The sequence below is a fragment of the Mercenaria mercenaria genome, chromosome 9 (genome assembly GCF_021730395.1).
Source record: "Mercenaria mercenaria strain notata chromosome 9, MADL_Memer_1, whole genome shotgun sequence".
In the NCBI taxonomy this organism is placed as follows: domain Eukaryota; kingdom Metazoa; phylum Mollusca; class Bivalvia; order Venerida; family Veneridae; genus Mercenaria; species Mercenaria mercenaria.
The window spans coordinates 75537549-75553219 of NC_069369.1; the positions used below are offsets into that span (position 1 = coordinate 75537549).

Consider the following 15671-nt stretch of genomic DNA (forward strand, 5'->3'; position numbering starts at 1 on the left):
AAAGCAGTTACCCTCTTTATGTCAAAGCAGTTACACTCTTTATGTCAAAGCACGTACCCAGTCTTTATGCCAAAGCAGTAAACCTCTTTATGTCAAAGCAGTTACCCTCTTTATGTCAAAACAGTAAACCTCTTTTATAATGTCAAAGCAGTTACACTTTTTATGTCAAAGCAGTTACCCTCTTTATGCCAAAGCAGTTACCCCCTTCAGGGCTAGTACTGAATTAAAAAAAGTTGGAGCCAAATATTTACCCGCAGATCGAAGAGGATAATAAAAGATGGCCCATTATTCAATCAAGGAACTTCAATCATGGCATGTGCCACAAAGAAACACCTTTGATCCATGTATATTCATTAATCAGTACCAATTAAGCTAAACAAGCTATGAGAGATGCTTTTAATTACCCAAAGGGCACAGGTTTATTGTCACTTGATGGTGTTCATGGGCCATGGACTGTGCCTTTTGTTTATTGCATGATTTGTCACAGTCTGTCTTGGCACTCTTTGGTCCAAAATAACATTTTATAAAAACTGACTGGTCTTAATTCTTAAAGTAGGGTTTTTTTAGAGTTTGAGCTATTTCTGAATTTTCTTGAGCCAAAATTAGCATTTTGAGCATTTTGCTCAAAATGCCCATTCCAGCGCTAGCCCTGCTCTTTATGTCAAAACTGTAAACCTCTTTATGTCAAAGCAGTTACCCTCTTTCTGTCAAAGCAGTTACACTTTTTATGTCAAAGCAGTTACCGCAGTTAACCTTATTAATGCCAAAGCATTAATCTGTTTATGCCAAAGCAGTTACCCACTTTATGTCAAAGCAATAACCCTCTTTATGACAAAGCAGTTACCCTCTTTATGACAAAGCAATTATCCTCTTTATGTCAAAGCAGTTACCCTCCTTATGAAAATCTTGTGACATATTCTTTAACCCTTACCATGTTATATTTCTAAAATGGACTGGTCCATTATTCAGTTTGGGCAGTATAATTTATTATTCGAAGTGTTCACTGAAAATTTACTGACTGAATAGCGAACAGTGCAGCAGGCCATGATCAGCCTGCACTGGTCGCAAAGGCAAGTGTGACCTTGACCTTGTAGCTAGCCAGCCAGAACATGCATTCTGCACATCGTCCTGATGTGGTTATCATTTATGTCAAGTTTCTTCGAAATCCTTTAAGGGGTTCAAGAGTTACAGAGCGATGACCTTTGACCCCTAAGTTTGACCTTGACCTTGAAGCAAGACATCCAGAACATGCACTCTGCACGTCGTCTCGATGTGGTGAACATTTGTGCCAAGTTTCTTTGAAATCCTTCAAGAGGGTCAAGAGTTACAGAGCAGACACAAAACACACTCATATGACTTCTGACCCCCAAGTGTGACCTTTACCTAGAAGTGAGCCATCCAGAACATGCGCTCTGCATGTCGTCTCGATGTGGTGAACATTTGTGTCAAGTTTCTTTGAAATCCTTCAAGGGGTTCAAGAGTTTCAGAGCGGACATGAAATTGCTAATGGATGGACAGGTGGATGGACACCAGGGGTATAACATAATACGCCCCTTTGGGCGTAAAAAAATGTCTGGTTGTTTAACGCTGGAAAATAACTCTTTCATATTCTGAGGGATTTTAAACATACCAGAAAATGAGTACCGGTAGCTTCACACTGGGAATACCATGTGATCTTACAAGGAGCATGATTTTCAAAGTCTGATGTTAACAAGTTGTGTAGAAATTTGTGAGGTAAGACATTGTATATTTCAAAGTTAATATTTGGGAGTTTAAGGTCTTGACCAGTTTAATATATATTAAAACATTTCCACCTTTATTATGACAATATTTTTTTATAAAATCAAAATGTATTCTAAATATTTTAGTCAGCTTCAACTAAACAATGTCTTTTATATTGAGTATATCACTATATGCAATTGCTTTTAAAAACACTACACTATGATTGATGAAAATTCACAACATTGAATTATCATACTGATTGTTGAAAATTAAATTACTATGTTATTTTATGCGGAGACAGACAAACAACGAAAAAAAATTAACGAATTTCTTTCAGCTTTCCTGTATTATGGCAGTGCTTGTTTGCACTACACAAAAACTGATGACAGAAATGGATTCTACAGGAAAAGTCCTATCAGACTGTGAAGTTTCATGAGTATAGCATAAAAAATAATATAGTTATGAAGATATTAAGTTGAAAATTTCCCTTTTTTCGGTCCGCAAACGCGGGTTGATTTCCTATATAATATACTGGTAAAAATTTCAAGAAAAATGCGACTTATGCCAAACTTCAATTCTTCATAACTTTTTTTATTTTGTAAGATATTTCAAAAATTTAAACTGTTTTGAGTTAGGAAAACACAGCCCTTTAAGATGTATTTAATTAATTTGCAATATCTAGATTTTGAAAATTTAGCTGAAGTTGCTAAGTTTATACATAGTTCGGTGTGTTTACATTATTGGCCTATAATATGAAACAAAACATGAACTTGTAAATATGCTAATTAAGCTCAAGTTCATTAATTATTTAATAGTACAAAACAATCAGTGCTAAAGTAAACAAAGGCTTCAGGGTTTTATAAATAAGCATGTTTCAAACATATGTACATTTTAATTTAGGTACTTTTGTTTGAATCTTTGTTCACATGTATTTATATGTTTAAAAACATTCCTATCCCCCACTTTTAACACGCATATATAGTTATTACAGAGTATGCATTTTCCTTAACTCTGGAAAATTCTTCATGGATGTCCGTGGAAAGTAAATACTCCATATGAAATTATGTCTGAATACTCCAGAGTCCGAGCTTCCATGGAAATTCAATGACAATTCATAGAATAGCAGTCTATTCAACAGAAACAACTGAAATAAGCATTTCAGCAGAACAGGCCAAAATTACCATACATGACCAGGACCTCCAGTTGTACAGACAGCATCTAACTTCATATCAGTGAATAATTTAATGAGAGCAACTCAGTTATTATACTGAAATGTTTAAAGATGAAAATATCATACTTCAGCAAGTCAATTAAATTCCCAAGACAGTCACACACTTGACTGTAATAAGCATTGTTTCTTTGAGTCCATATGTGGGAGGCAATGTTTCTCATCATAAAAGATGCGAAGTAGAAACATAGACACTGAATGAATAATTCTTGAGTTATCTATAGTTAATGAATAAGTGTATACAATGTATGTCAAAGTAAAACTATATTCTGGTACCAAGTGAATTTTTTCCAATTTGGCTGCATCTTAAGTTTGTGGGGTTTCTACTTCATAATTTCTCTTGATTGGTAATTGTTGCAATGCATAATTATTAATTTTCAAGACAACATTCCATATTAATATGAAATTACTAATACCCTTCACAAATACTACAACACTGATTTTCTTTTCTCTGAAAGCATCTACCGGTAATTCTTCTTGAAAATATGTTGTTGATTGTTTAAAAACTAAAAAAATAATGGCCAAGTTTGCCAATATGAATGAACATTTTGACTTGTTATGTTGCTCTAATGTTGTGAAGCTGTACGCTGTCACATTGTAATGGCAAAATGTTAATTATTGAAAGCATATGAAATTGAAAATAAACAAGAGAGTCTTGATGACCCTGTATCGCTCACCTGTTAAACTTGGGTCTTGGAATCATCAAAATAAACATTCTGACTGTCACCAAGATTCATGAAGATAGGGTCATAAATAGGGCCTCTATTAGGCTCTAGAATGTTAACAAGCTTTTCCTTTGATTTGAGCGGGTTACCTAGTTTTTGACTCCACATAACCCAGTTTCAAATTTGGCCTAGGAATCATCAAGATAAACATTCTGACCAAGTTCCACGAAGATAGAATAATAAATGTGGCCTCAAGAGTGTTAAGAAGCTTTTCCTTTGATTTGACCCGGTGACCTAGTTTTTGACCCCCATATGACCCAGTTTAGAACTTGGCATAGGAATCATCAAGATAAACATTCTGACCAAGTTTCATGAAGATATGATCATAAATGTGGCCTCTAGGGTGTTAACAAGTTTTTCCTTTGATTTGACCTGGTGACCTAGCTTTTTACCCCATATGACCCAGTTGAGAACTTGGCCTAGAGATCATCAAGATAAACATCCGGGATTTTAATATTACGCCGTAACTTGTCAAATCTGGGAAAAAATATTTCATCCATTTCAAATAAACTAAAAATTGTGAATTTTAATATTTATTCGTATTAGATTCAAGTTTTACTGGTACACATACAAATAAATTACAAATTTAAAGTTTCCTCTAGTGAAATTTAAAGATTTCAGAATTTTTTCTATTAAAGTTGCTGATTCTTGACAGACCTTGCTAAATAACCTTTCATTTGTCATTTTTGAACTTTTGTTTACACTTTATCATAATAAATATTAGTTTTTTACACAATTACAACAGCATTATCCAAAAGCTAGTGTGTGTGTGTGTGTTCATTTGAAAAAATCGGTTGCAAAAATATGTGACATTTGATTTTAGTGGTGTAAGGACTACACCCCCGGTGTCCATGCCGTAACAGGCCCAGCTACACCGTATATTATACAGATACAGATCTATATATTGCAGACAGCGGTACCCATTTGAAACTTTTATGTATAGCTCATTTTTAAATGGTGTTGCATGGTTAACTTTTATGCCAAATTAAAAGAAAAATGGATTAAAAATTTATTAAATTAAAAGGTGAGTCCGTGGCATTTGATTTGATGAAATTATAGCGTGGCAGACTTCTGGCACGGTTTCAATATGGGGTTCGTTTCAGCTCAGATATCCAAAACAGCATATAACATCTCTGAAGCTGTATTGTTTTAGTACTTTATCAAAATTTTCTTCACCATCTATGGTTTGATTTCGTGACACATCCCAGCAGGCATACGACGTCAAATCAACGTTGGATATTGGTTGGATTTAGGTCGCAACGTCGGTGACCTAAAAACAACGTCGAAAAGACGTTGAAACCACGATGTCTAACAGACATCGGTAGTAGACGTCTAAGCGACGTTGAATACATGTCAGATTCTTTTAATATTTCGCAACAAAACATAATTATATTTTCAAATGATGCACTTGTTTCTTGAATGGACACACTTGAATTTAAAACAAAATCATAATTTCAATTTCATGTTTACACGATGTAACTGTTAAGTATAGGTTAGTGTTTATTAATATGCATTTATCAAATTAAACTGGTCTGGCACAAGAATTTTCATTTTGGCTCAATTTTAAACTATGATGTCAGATTATATACTTGGAACTTGGAAGAAAACGGGCACATTAGTTACTAAATCTGACCCAGCGTTTACACATGTAGCTCTGTTAGACACTAGCAACTCGCAGAGATGTTTACACATTCTCATGGTAATTTGATACATTTGCAAGAGTCTTGCAGACATTTAGAGCAACTGTGTGGATTATAATATTCATTTCTTAATTTTTGACTTAACATGTCAATTATTTTCCGTCTTAGAAAATTCATACAATTCGTAAGAACAAGATACTTTAACCATAAAATAATAATTATAAAATAGAATGTTTAAAATTTAAGAATGCCTTTGAAATAACTGAACATTCAAATTTTATATAATTTATTTCAGATGAAGTTTGCAAAGATAATTGTGAAGATTTTGAGAGATTCAACAAACAAAGCAGAAAGTTCTCCACTGATTACAACAAATTTATGTTGACCTTATAATTATAACATGACGATAGAATGTCGATTGAAAAGAAGTTTAGTGTTACATTATTAATAAAATGATTAATAAAGATGAAATGATTAATGTTGGTTCTTTGAAGAAAATTTAACCAATCTGATCGGGTGCGACCCTTTATGTACCAGTTCATTTATGTACCAGGTACTTTATGTACCACTTTGAGACTTAATGTACCACATATATTATATAGTAGCTATACTTTCTATCTATTGTGCATAGGTGATAATAGGTGATAATTTGGTTGTAATTTACTGTGAAATTGTTGATTAAATCAACAATATGGGCCAACATTTTAAATTGACTTAAATTAAATATTTAAAGTGATTAAACAGTTTATCCTAACAATGAATTTCACAAAATTGGAATAAGGAACAATTCATAGAGATCAATTAATGCTGGATTTTTTTTAAATTTTATTTTAATATATATGTGGTACATAAAGTCTCATAAAGTGGTACATAAAGGGCTGGTACATAAGTGGACTGGTACATAAAGTCCGGTAGGGATAGAGTGCGAAATGGACTCCATTTCGCGAAATGGACTTTACGTCTACGAAATGGACTTTGATTATTTAAAATACGGCTTAAATTTCAAATATATATGTATTTTCTTAAATGAATCAGATAGAGGATAGTTTCACCTACATGATGATTATTTTTGATGGTAAATTGGCCGGGGGAATAAAAGAAATTGTAAGATTTATCAAGACCGCGGCCTACGAAATGTATATTTTCAAACAGAATCTTATACAAAATGGACTTTCATTTTTTAAAATACGGCTTAAATTTTAAATATATCTGTATTTTCTTAAATGCATCTGATAGAGGATAGTTTCACCTACATGATGATTATTTTTTATGGTAAATTGGCCGGGGGAATAAAAGAAATTGTACGATTTATCAAGGCCGCGGCCTACGAAATGTACATTTTCATACAGAATCTTATACAAAATGGACTTTTATTATTTAAAATACGGCTTAAATTTCAAATATATCTGTATTTTCTTAAATGAATCTAATAGAGGTTAGTTTCACCTACATGATGATTATTTTTTATGGTAAACTGGCCGGGTGAATAAAAGAAATTGTACGATTTATCAAGACCGCGGCTTACGAAATGGACATTTTCATACAAAATCTTATACAAAATGGACTTTTATTTTTTAATTGCGGCATTTATTTCAAAGATTTATGAAGTTTCTTCAATTTATTTTATTAAATAATAGATATACCTTCACATTGGATTGGTCATTTTAGATAATATATTTTTGTTATCTATAACAGAATTATTACAATGCAAATTAAGAGCGTGTCATAGGAAATGGAAATTGTGTGCCAAACTTGTACGAAATGGACTTTTTATTTCATTTCTATTACTTTAATGTTGAAGATATCGTCATTTTCTTTGACAGATGTGATAGATTAGAGTTTAACTTACATGTTACACTCTTTTGATAACCTGCCGTATTTTATACGGAACATAGTTACATAAGAAATATTAGACAGGTTAGAACGTTTAAATAATGAGTTATTTTTTTTACGAAATAGATATGTCCCTTAAAAGATACAAATAGATACTTTTAAAAATTATTTAAATTGTTTTTCCATGTCATAAAGTGTTTATTTAATTGTAATTAAGTTGCCGCAGCTTTTGATATTATTTTCGCGTTAATTGCCCGATGATTGGATTATCACACCTAACTAATCAGCGTATGCACGTGTATAATATTAGCCCCTCTTGATTGAACACGTGTGTATCTTTACCATTGTTACCTTACTAATTATCATATATTAGAGCGGCAAGTATATTTGTTCGCTCCGACATCAGAAACAGTCAAAGGTAAGTTTAATAACAATTATATAAAATTGAGAAATGCCAATTAAATAAAATCGTATAAATACACCCGTTATTGAATACGCGGTCTACTCTTACATTTTTTTGTCAAAATGTCTAAGAAATACGCTTGTTCAGTGTGTCTGGAAAATTGTAAAACGGATTGTATTTACTGTGAGGTAAGAATTTTCGTTTTAAAGTTTTGAATTGTTGTTTGATTGTGGTAATATATTACATTCAAATAAGAAAATTAGCATAATTGGATTTATACATTAATTGTCGTTTATTGACTTATTAGTTTAATTATGTACTCCCTGTGCTCCATATTATATTTTTTTTGTATTTGCTATAGACATTGTGTTAACACGCTTTATGCAATAAATCGATGTGCAGCGCACTAGCGCAAAAATATCGTTTCATTAATTGTAATGCATAAACACTGGAACAACTGATACGTATTAGACCTTCCTGATAAACAGTAACATCAGAGTGAAAATTTAAGTAAATAGTTGTTCGCAGTAGTTTTATCATGACATGAATATATAATTAATATTACAGATTTGTCAGTCATGGCTGCACTACAGTTGTCAGAATATCGACAAAGCAGAGAGCAAAGACTGGACAGGCACACCGCTTGGTTATATCTTTATTGTTTGCCGAAGCTGCGACGACGGCTTATTTAACTTCCTTATGGGAACTGAAAGGCTGAACAAGAGCTGTCGGATGACAGCGCGCTCGACTATTCGAAGAATTGATTGAAGAATGGGGCCAAAATATTTCCATAGATTTTCAGACTAAACAAAAAAATGGATTAAACAAAAAATGTTCCTGTATTTGTGGATTTCGATTAGTCTTGCACTAAATGACAATGTGTGACCATGATGGCAAATATGTTAAGTTATATGTTAGGCAAACCATGGACTTATATGAAAAATTTAACTAATTTCTAAGTCCAAAAAGGGCCATAATTCAGTCAAAATAGTTGACAGAGTTATGTACTCTTGCCTACAGATGGAAATCATGTTGATAAACTAGTGTTAAAAGTTTCAAAGCCACAGTTCAAACAGTTTTGACAAAACGCTGACTTGTAAGAAAAACTGAACAAATTTCAAAGTCCAAAAAGGGCCACAATTCAGTCAAAATAATTGTCAGAGTTATGTACTCTTGCCTACAGATGGAAATCATAATGATAAACAAGTGTTTAAAGTTTAAAAGCCATATGTCAAATAGTCTTGACAAAACATGGACATTTACAAAACAGAACCAATTTCCAAGTTCAAAAAGGGCCATAATTCAGCCAAAAAAGATGAGAGAGTTACGTACTCTTGCCTACTGATAGAGACTATTATACTAAACAAGATATAAAAGTTTCAAAGCCATATGTCAAACACTTTACACAAAATATAAACTGGTACGAAAAACTTAACCAAGATTTCTAAGTCAAAAGGGGCCATAATTCAGTCAAAATGCTTGATGGAGTTATGTACTCTTGCCTACAACTGGACATTGTGATGGTAAACAAGTGTTGAAAGTTTCAAAGCTTTATCTCAAAAGACTTTGTCAAAATGTGGACTGGTACGAAAAATTTAACCAAGATTTCTAAGTCAAAAAGGGGCGATAATTCAACCAAAATGCTTGATGAAGTTATGTACTCTTGCCTACAACTAAACATGGTGATGGTAAACAAGAGTTGAAAGTTTCAAAGCTTTATCTCAAAAGACTTTGTCAAAATATGAACTGGTACGAAAAACTTAACCAAGATTTCTAAGTCAAAAGGGGCCATAATTCAGTCAAAATGCTTGACAGAGTTATGTACTCTTGCCTATAACTGGACATGGTGATGGTAAACAAGTGTTGAAAGTTTCAAAGCTTAATCTCAAAAGACTTTGTCAAAATGTGGACTGGTACGAAAAACTTAACCAGGGTGTGACGCCGACGCCGACACCAACGCCGACGCCGTGGTGAGTAGGATAGCTCTACTTATTCTTCGAATAGTCGAGCTAAAAAGGTAAATGCATTAGTATAACGTTTAAGTTGGCACAAAATATACATTTTTGAAGGAGCACTAGGGCATAATATCACAATGTTACTTGTCTAGGTAATATGATATCAATCGATTACATTTTTTTGTATCGGTAGTGAAGATGTGTATTTAAATGTATTGTTAATTATTTAACATAATTTCTTTAGTATTACCTTTTGCCATGTTGTGGTTCATATGATATGTACATGTATTATATTTTTAGCATATATGTATATATGTAATATATTTTTGTATCGGTGGTGAAGATGTGTATTTGAATGCATTGTTAATTGTTTAACGTCATTACTTTAATGTTACCTTTTGCCATGATGTGGTTCATATGATATGTACATGTGTTATATTTTTAGCATATATGTATATATGTAATATATTTTTGAATCGGTATTGAAGATGTGTATTTGAATGCATTGTTGATCATTTAACGTCAATTCTGTAACGTTACCTTTTGCCATGACGTGGTTCATATGATAAAGCCGGTAAAGAACGGTCTGCTTAACAGACCGGCCCTGGCGTGATGCGCGCCGGCAAATATTACTTTGAATTGGAAATGAAATCGCAATGTTATTTGTCTAGTTAATATGATTCCATATATCAAACGAAGATTTTAGCAAATGTGTATATATGTATTACATATTTGTATCGGTAGAGAAGATGTGAATTTGAATGCATTGTTGATTATTTTACGTCATTTCTTTAATGTTACCCTTTGCTATAATGTGTTTCATATGATATGTATATATGTGTGTATTATATTTTTGCATACGTAGCCAAAGATCTTTATTCGAAAACATGTTGAATTGAATAATAAATCTGAAAAAGATTATTCATGCTTGTGTTGGTTCGATTTCATAAATAATTATTTAAATGGTTATAAAAATATACTATCAAAAATGACCATCATTTACTAGTACCTCATATCTATCATATCTAGACACTACAGTTACTTTCGAAATTAAAGCCACAATTAAGAAAATAAAAGTCCATTTCGTATGGGTTTTGCACGAAAATGTCCATTTCAGAGGATGCGGTCTTACTCAATTGTAACGTTCTGGTTATTATTTAGTAAAATATTTTATCTAAAGCTACCAAGATTTAGTTATACATCTAATGTATCATATATATTTAGGAAATTACAAATATCATCGAAATTGACACCACAATTAAGAAAATAAGTGTCCATTTCGTAGAACTTTAGCGAGAATATGTCCATTTCGGAGGGCGCGGTTTTAATAAATTGTAATAGTTTGGTTATATATTAGAAAAAAACTACCAAAAGTGTCCAACATTTAGTTTTACCTTTAATCTATCATATCTATTTATGAAAATACATATTTCATCAAAATTAAACCCACACTTAGAAAAATAAAAATCCATTTCGTAGAAGTTTGGCGCGAAAATGTCATTTTCGGAGGACGCGGTCTCAATAAATTGCAATATTATGTTTAAAAATTAAAAAATAATTTATCAAAGGTGACCAATATTTAGTATTACCTTCTACCAATAATATCTTTTCATGAAAACACAAACATCATAGACATTAGCGCCACACTTAAGAAAATAAAAGTCCATTTCGCAGAAGTTTGGCGCGAAAATGTCCATTTTGGAGGACGCGGCCGTACTAACTTGTAATATTTTGGTTTTAAGTTACAATGATAATGTATAAAAGGTGACCAATATTTAGTATTACCTTTAACCTATCATATCTTCTTATGAAAATACAAAAATCATCAAAATTAAACCCATAATTAAGAAAATAAAAGTCCATTTTGTAGATTTTTTGCACGAAAATGTCCATTTCGGAGGACGCGGTCTTAATAAATTGCAATATTTTGGTTATAAATTAAAACAAGAGCACCGCCTTGCGGGTGCTGACGCTCATCTGATTTTTTTTGTATAATAGAAAATATTGTCCTACCCATGATTTTCTAAGTCTAAAAAGGGCCATCACACTTGCAAAAAGCAGGATAGAGTTATGTTTCTTGATGTACAGTGTCCACTTATGATGGTGAAAAACTGTTGCAAGTTTTAAAGCAATAGCTTTGATAGTTTATGAGAAAAGTTGACTTAAACATAATATTCAACCAAGAAAATGATTTTTCTAAGTCCAAAAGGGGCAATAATTATTGCAAAAAGCAGGATGGAGTTATGTTGCTTGCTGTACAGGGTCAGCTTATGATGGTGAACAAGAGCTGCAAGTTTTAAAGCAATAGCTTTGATAGTTTAAGAGAAAAAGTTGACCTAAACATAAAACTTAACCAAGAAATCTGATATTTTCTCAGTCCAAAAGGGGCCATAAATCTTGCAAAAAGCAGGATGGAGTTATGTTTCTTGCTGTACAGGGTCAGCTTATGATGGTGAACAAGTGTTGCAAGTTTTAAAGGAATAGCTTTGATAGTTTAGGATAAAAGCTGACCTAAACATAAAACTTAACCAAGAAAACTGATTTTCTAAGTCCAAAAGGGGCAATAATTCTTGCAAAAAGCAAGATGGAGTTATGTTTCTTGATGTTCAGGGTCTGCTTATGATGGTGAACAAGTATTCCAAGTTTCAAAGCAATAGCTTTGATAGTTTAGGAGAAAAGTTGACCTAAACATAAAACTTAACCAAGAAATCTGATATTTTCTAAGTACAAAAGGGGCCATAAATCTTGCAAAAAGCAAGATGGAGTTATGTTTCTTGCTATACAGGGTCAGCTTATGATGGTGAACAAGTATTCCAAGTTTCAAAGCAATAGCTTTGATAGTTTAGGAGAAAAGCTGACCTAAACATAAAACTTAACCAGGCAACGCCGACGCCGACAACCGCTCAAGTGATGACAATAACTCATCATTTTTTTTCAAAAAATCAGATGAGCTAAAAATGATTTTTCAAAGGTGATCAATATTTAGCTTTACCTATTATCAATCATATCTATGGAAGAAAATACATATAACTTTTTCATTAAAGTCACAATTAAGAAAATAAAAGTCCATTTCGTAGACGTAAAGTCCATTTTGCGAAATGGAGTCCATTTCGCACTCTATCCCTACCCGTGCCACATTCAATCTGATCGATATCAGAAATATGAAGTCTAACCAATGTCAGAAAACCGACATTGAATCGACGTCAGAATCCGACGTCTCTTACATTTTCAACTAAAATGCAACGTTGAATGTCCGCTGGGATTCTCAGTTTTGGAGAAAAAGAGTGTGGAATGGTTGACAGATATTTTAAAAGCAGTCAAAGGACTCGCATTCAATTTCAAATGCGGAGACAGTGGGTAGAGAATGGTTAACAACATCTGGTTTTCTGTGGTCTACAGCTATGGGGCTTTTAAGGAACTTACAATGTAGTATCTTAATTATTCATTGCCCATAACTCAATTTACTTTAGGTGTACCGGTATTTAAAATTCACAGATATATCTATAATTTAAAAAAATCTCACATTTCTCATTGGAAGTCTCCGAGGCTCTCTTTTCTCTGCTGCCTCGCGGCTGTAAAATCCACCACACTTAGGACAAATTGTTCTATGAGATCCGTTCGGTACCGACGACGTAAAATCACATGTCGGACAAGTAATTTCGTATCTGTCAGCGTTAGTTGAGCTGCTAGCCATAAGCGTTGAACCCGACATTAGCAATATTTCCTTAAACCACTGCAAGCACCATCCTTGCATTTAATTATCGATTTTACCGCGAACTGATAATTTTCTTTCGCACCTTGTCCGCCATGTTTTGTAAACAAACATTTGGTTAGCTTGAAAATACGACTCGACGAAATGTATTGATTTTTGGACGAAATTTATGTTTTGCTAAGAAGTTATGTCCCTTAGAATTAGGTCTTGATAGACGAAAATTAAACCGCGATTTGGTTCAACTTCACTAAATATTATTTTATATGAAATGGACCATATTCACATAGCTGTCACTCATAGCTACAGATAACTCGCCAATTGCGGGTCACTATCTACGTACACTTTTAGCATGAAGTGAATAATGTTTAGACTTTCATGATATCTGAACTTTAATAGTCTACTAACACTTAGAACTATTTCTCGCATTCATATAAATGTTTGATTTATTTGAATCGATCTTTTATGTCTGAAGTTATGAAGAAATATTTAAACCTGTCCGATTCACCAATAGGGGATCACTTTTGCCAATAGGGGGTCTCCTAGTTTATCATGTTTTCTATCCATTTAGAAATAGTTTGTTTTTTCTGACAAAACATGACTGTGGCATTAGAAATAAACATTTCAAGGCAGAAAATAATGACAATCAGTACATTTCAAACAGGAGATATTAGGTAAAAGAATATAGCGCTAGTTTTCACAGTTGTATTTCTATGCATAATTAGCACCAACTGTATCTACAACTAAAATCAAAATATCGATACACAGAACCTTATTTATTTATCTAAATGTGCCAGTCAAAACCATTACAACATCAAATCAAGCATTTATTCGTATTTTAAGCAGAATAAACAACCTTTTGATTATCCCTGAAATGGGTGAACCTCTTTATGGTTGAAAGGCCGCCACTGCTTGGGTTTTTTTTTCATCGAAGTTAGTCAAAAATTCAAAATCACATTATTCCTAGGAAAGTGTGTGTTTCACTCTTCAAAATGGTACCAAATTTGTGTGGTTTTATCTAAGAAACTGTAAGGTATGCTAAAAAAATATTCTACTTTGAAGAATTCAAGAGTGCTAAAATCCAAGTCAGGAAACATGGTTGTAAGAGTTATCTACTCATGGAACTCAAACTCATTAGATTTTATCCATCTTCCTTTGTCTAAGAATTGCTAAGTGATAAGTCTATATAACTGGATACTTAAATATTGTATACTCTACTACGTTTAAGAGAGATTCACATTTTATTTTCAAGTGACCCGCTATTGGCAGTGATCCGCTATTGGCGAGTTGACTGTAGACCAATTTCAGATTAAAAATCATTGCCTCATCTTGAAGAATTATCATAAAACTAAAATTAAATAGGGTAATTATAATAGCAGCTTGATATGGGATGCTGTATTCAACTCAAGTGGATTTTGCCAGGTCGGATCATACGAGGCGCGGAAGACAGATTCTTTAAAAGCAGTCAAAGGACTCGCATTCAATTTCACCTGTGGTGACAATGGGTGGAGAATGGTTAACTGGGTTAACAACATCTAGTTTTTGCACGTGTGTCAGCTGTATGTTGACTTATATTTTTAATGTCACACGAATTTGACTTAGTCTGCTGTTATTTTACTTGTTTGAGTTCTATGCTTCTTAAGAATCTTCTTACAGATTTTATACTCCATAGCATCCTCTTCTTCTTATTGGAAAAGTCTTTATTTTCTGATCCTTCGTGACCATTGATTTCAACTCATTTAGATTTGAAGATTGAATACTACTTAAGCCGGTGCTAGAGGGCGTGGGCAGTGCTGCATTTTCCATTACTGCTCATGAACGGACTCAATCAAACCGAGTCTGCAATTTTCACTGTTTGCCTTGTTCTCGGCGCTTCCGAGGGATCTACTTTCCAGATTTATTTAGGTTTAACATATACAACTCCTTCTTCTTCTTCTACTTCTAGATGCTACACTCCTTCATCACTTTGAAGATTATGTGTAGGTGCTGAATAATATTTTTTAAAGGTGCTTTTACATATCAAATTTGTTCAAGTGCCAAACGATAAGACTTTCTAAAATTTACATTATTAAAACTTTATACACTGGTAGCTGTTTAGAAATGGAGGCTAGAGATAAGAACAGGCACAGTGACAAAAGCTTTGAACGAGTCAGTTGTGGCTGTTGTGTGTGCGACAGCGGGCAACATGTTCCACTGACCTACTGTTCCAGGAAAAACTGAATATTTACACAGGCGCTTGAAGCTCTATCAATAAATATATGCATTACCATATCCCACTCACCTAATATACTATGAAATAGTACAGGATCTCTTTCAGAGATCTACGATCTCTTCAAGAGATCTAACCCGCACATATATTTCATTGATGGAGCTTCAAACACCTGTGATATTTATATGAATCTTTGAATCTGTATATGGTACTATAACCATGCCTTGTTCTTGGATCAAGGTTAATA

At 33.1% G+C, this 15671-nt stretch overlaps 1 protein-coding gene across 2 annotated transcripts in view; it reads right to left on the bottom strand.

Annotated features, from left to right (window-relative positions):
* LOC123547490 (probable E3 ubiquitin-protein ligase HECTD2) overlaps positions 1-13314 on the bottom strand; it is a 55830-nt gene extending 42516 nt beyond the window's left edge. For both annotated transcript variants that reach the window (XM_045334641.2, XM_045334640.2), the window contains exon 1: positions 13030-13314. In XM_045334641.2, the coding sequence (XP_045190576.1) occupies positions 13030-13260 (231 nt within the window). In that variant the 5' untranslated portion in view covers positions 13261-13314. The remainder of the gene's footprint in view (positions 1-13029) is intronic.
* Positions 13315-15671: the final 2357 nt, after the last annotated feature.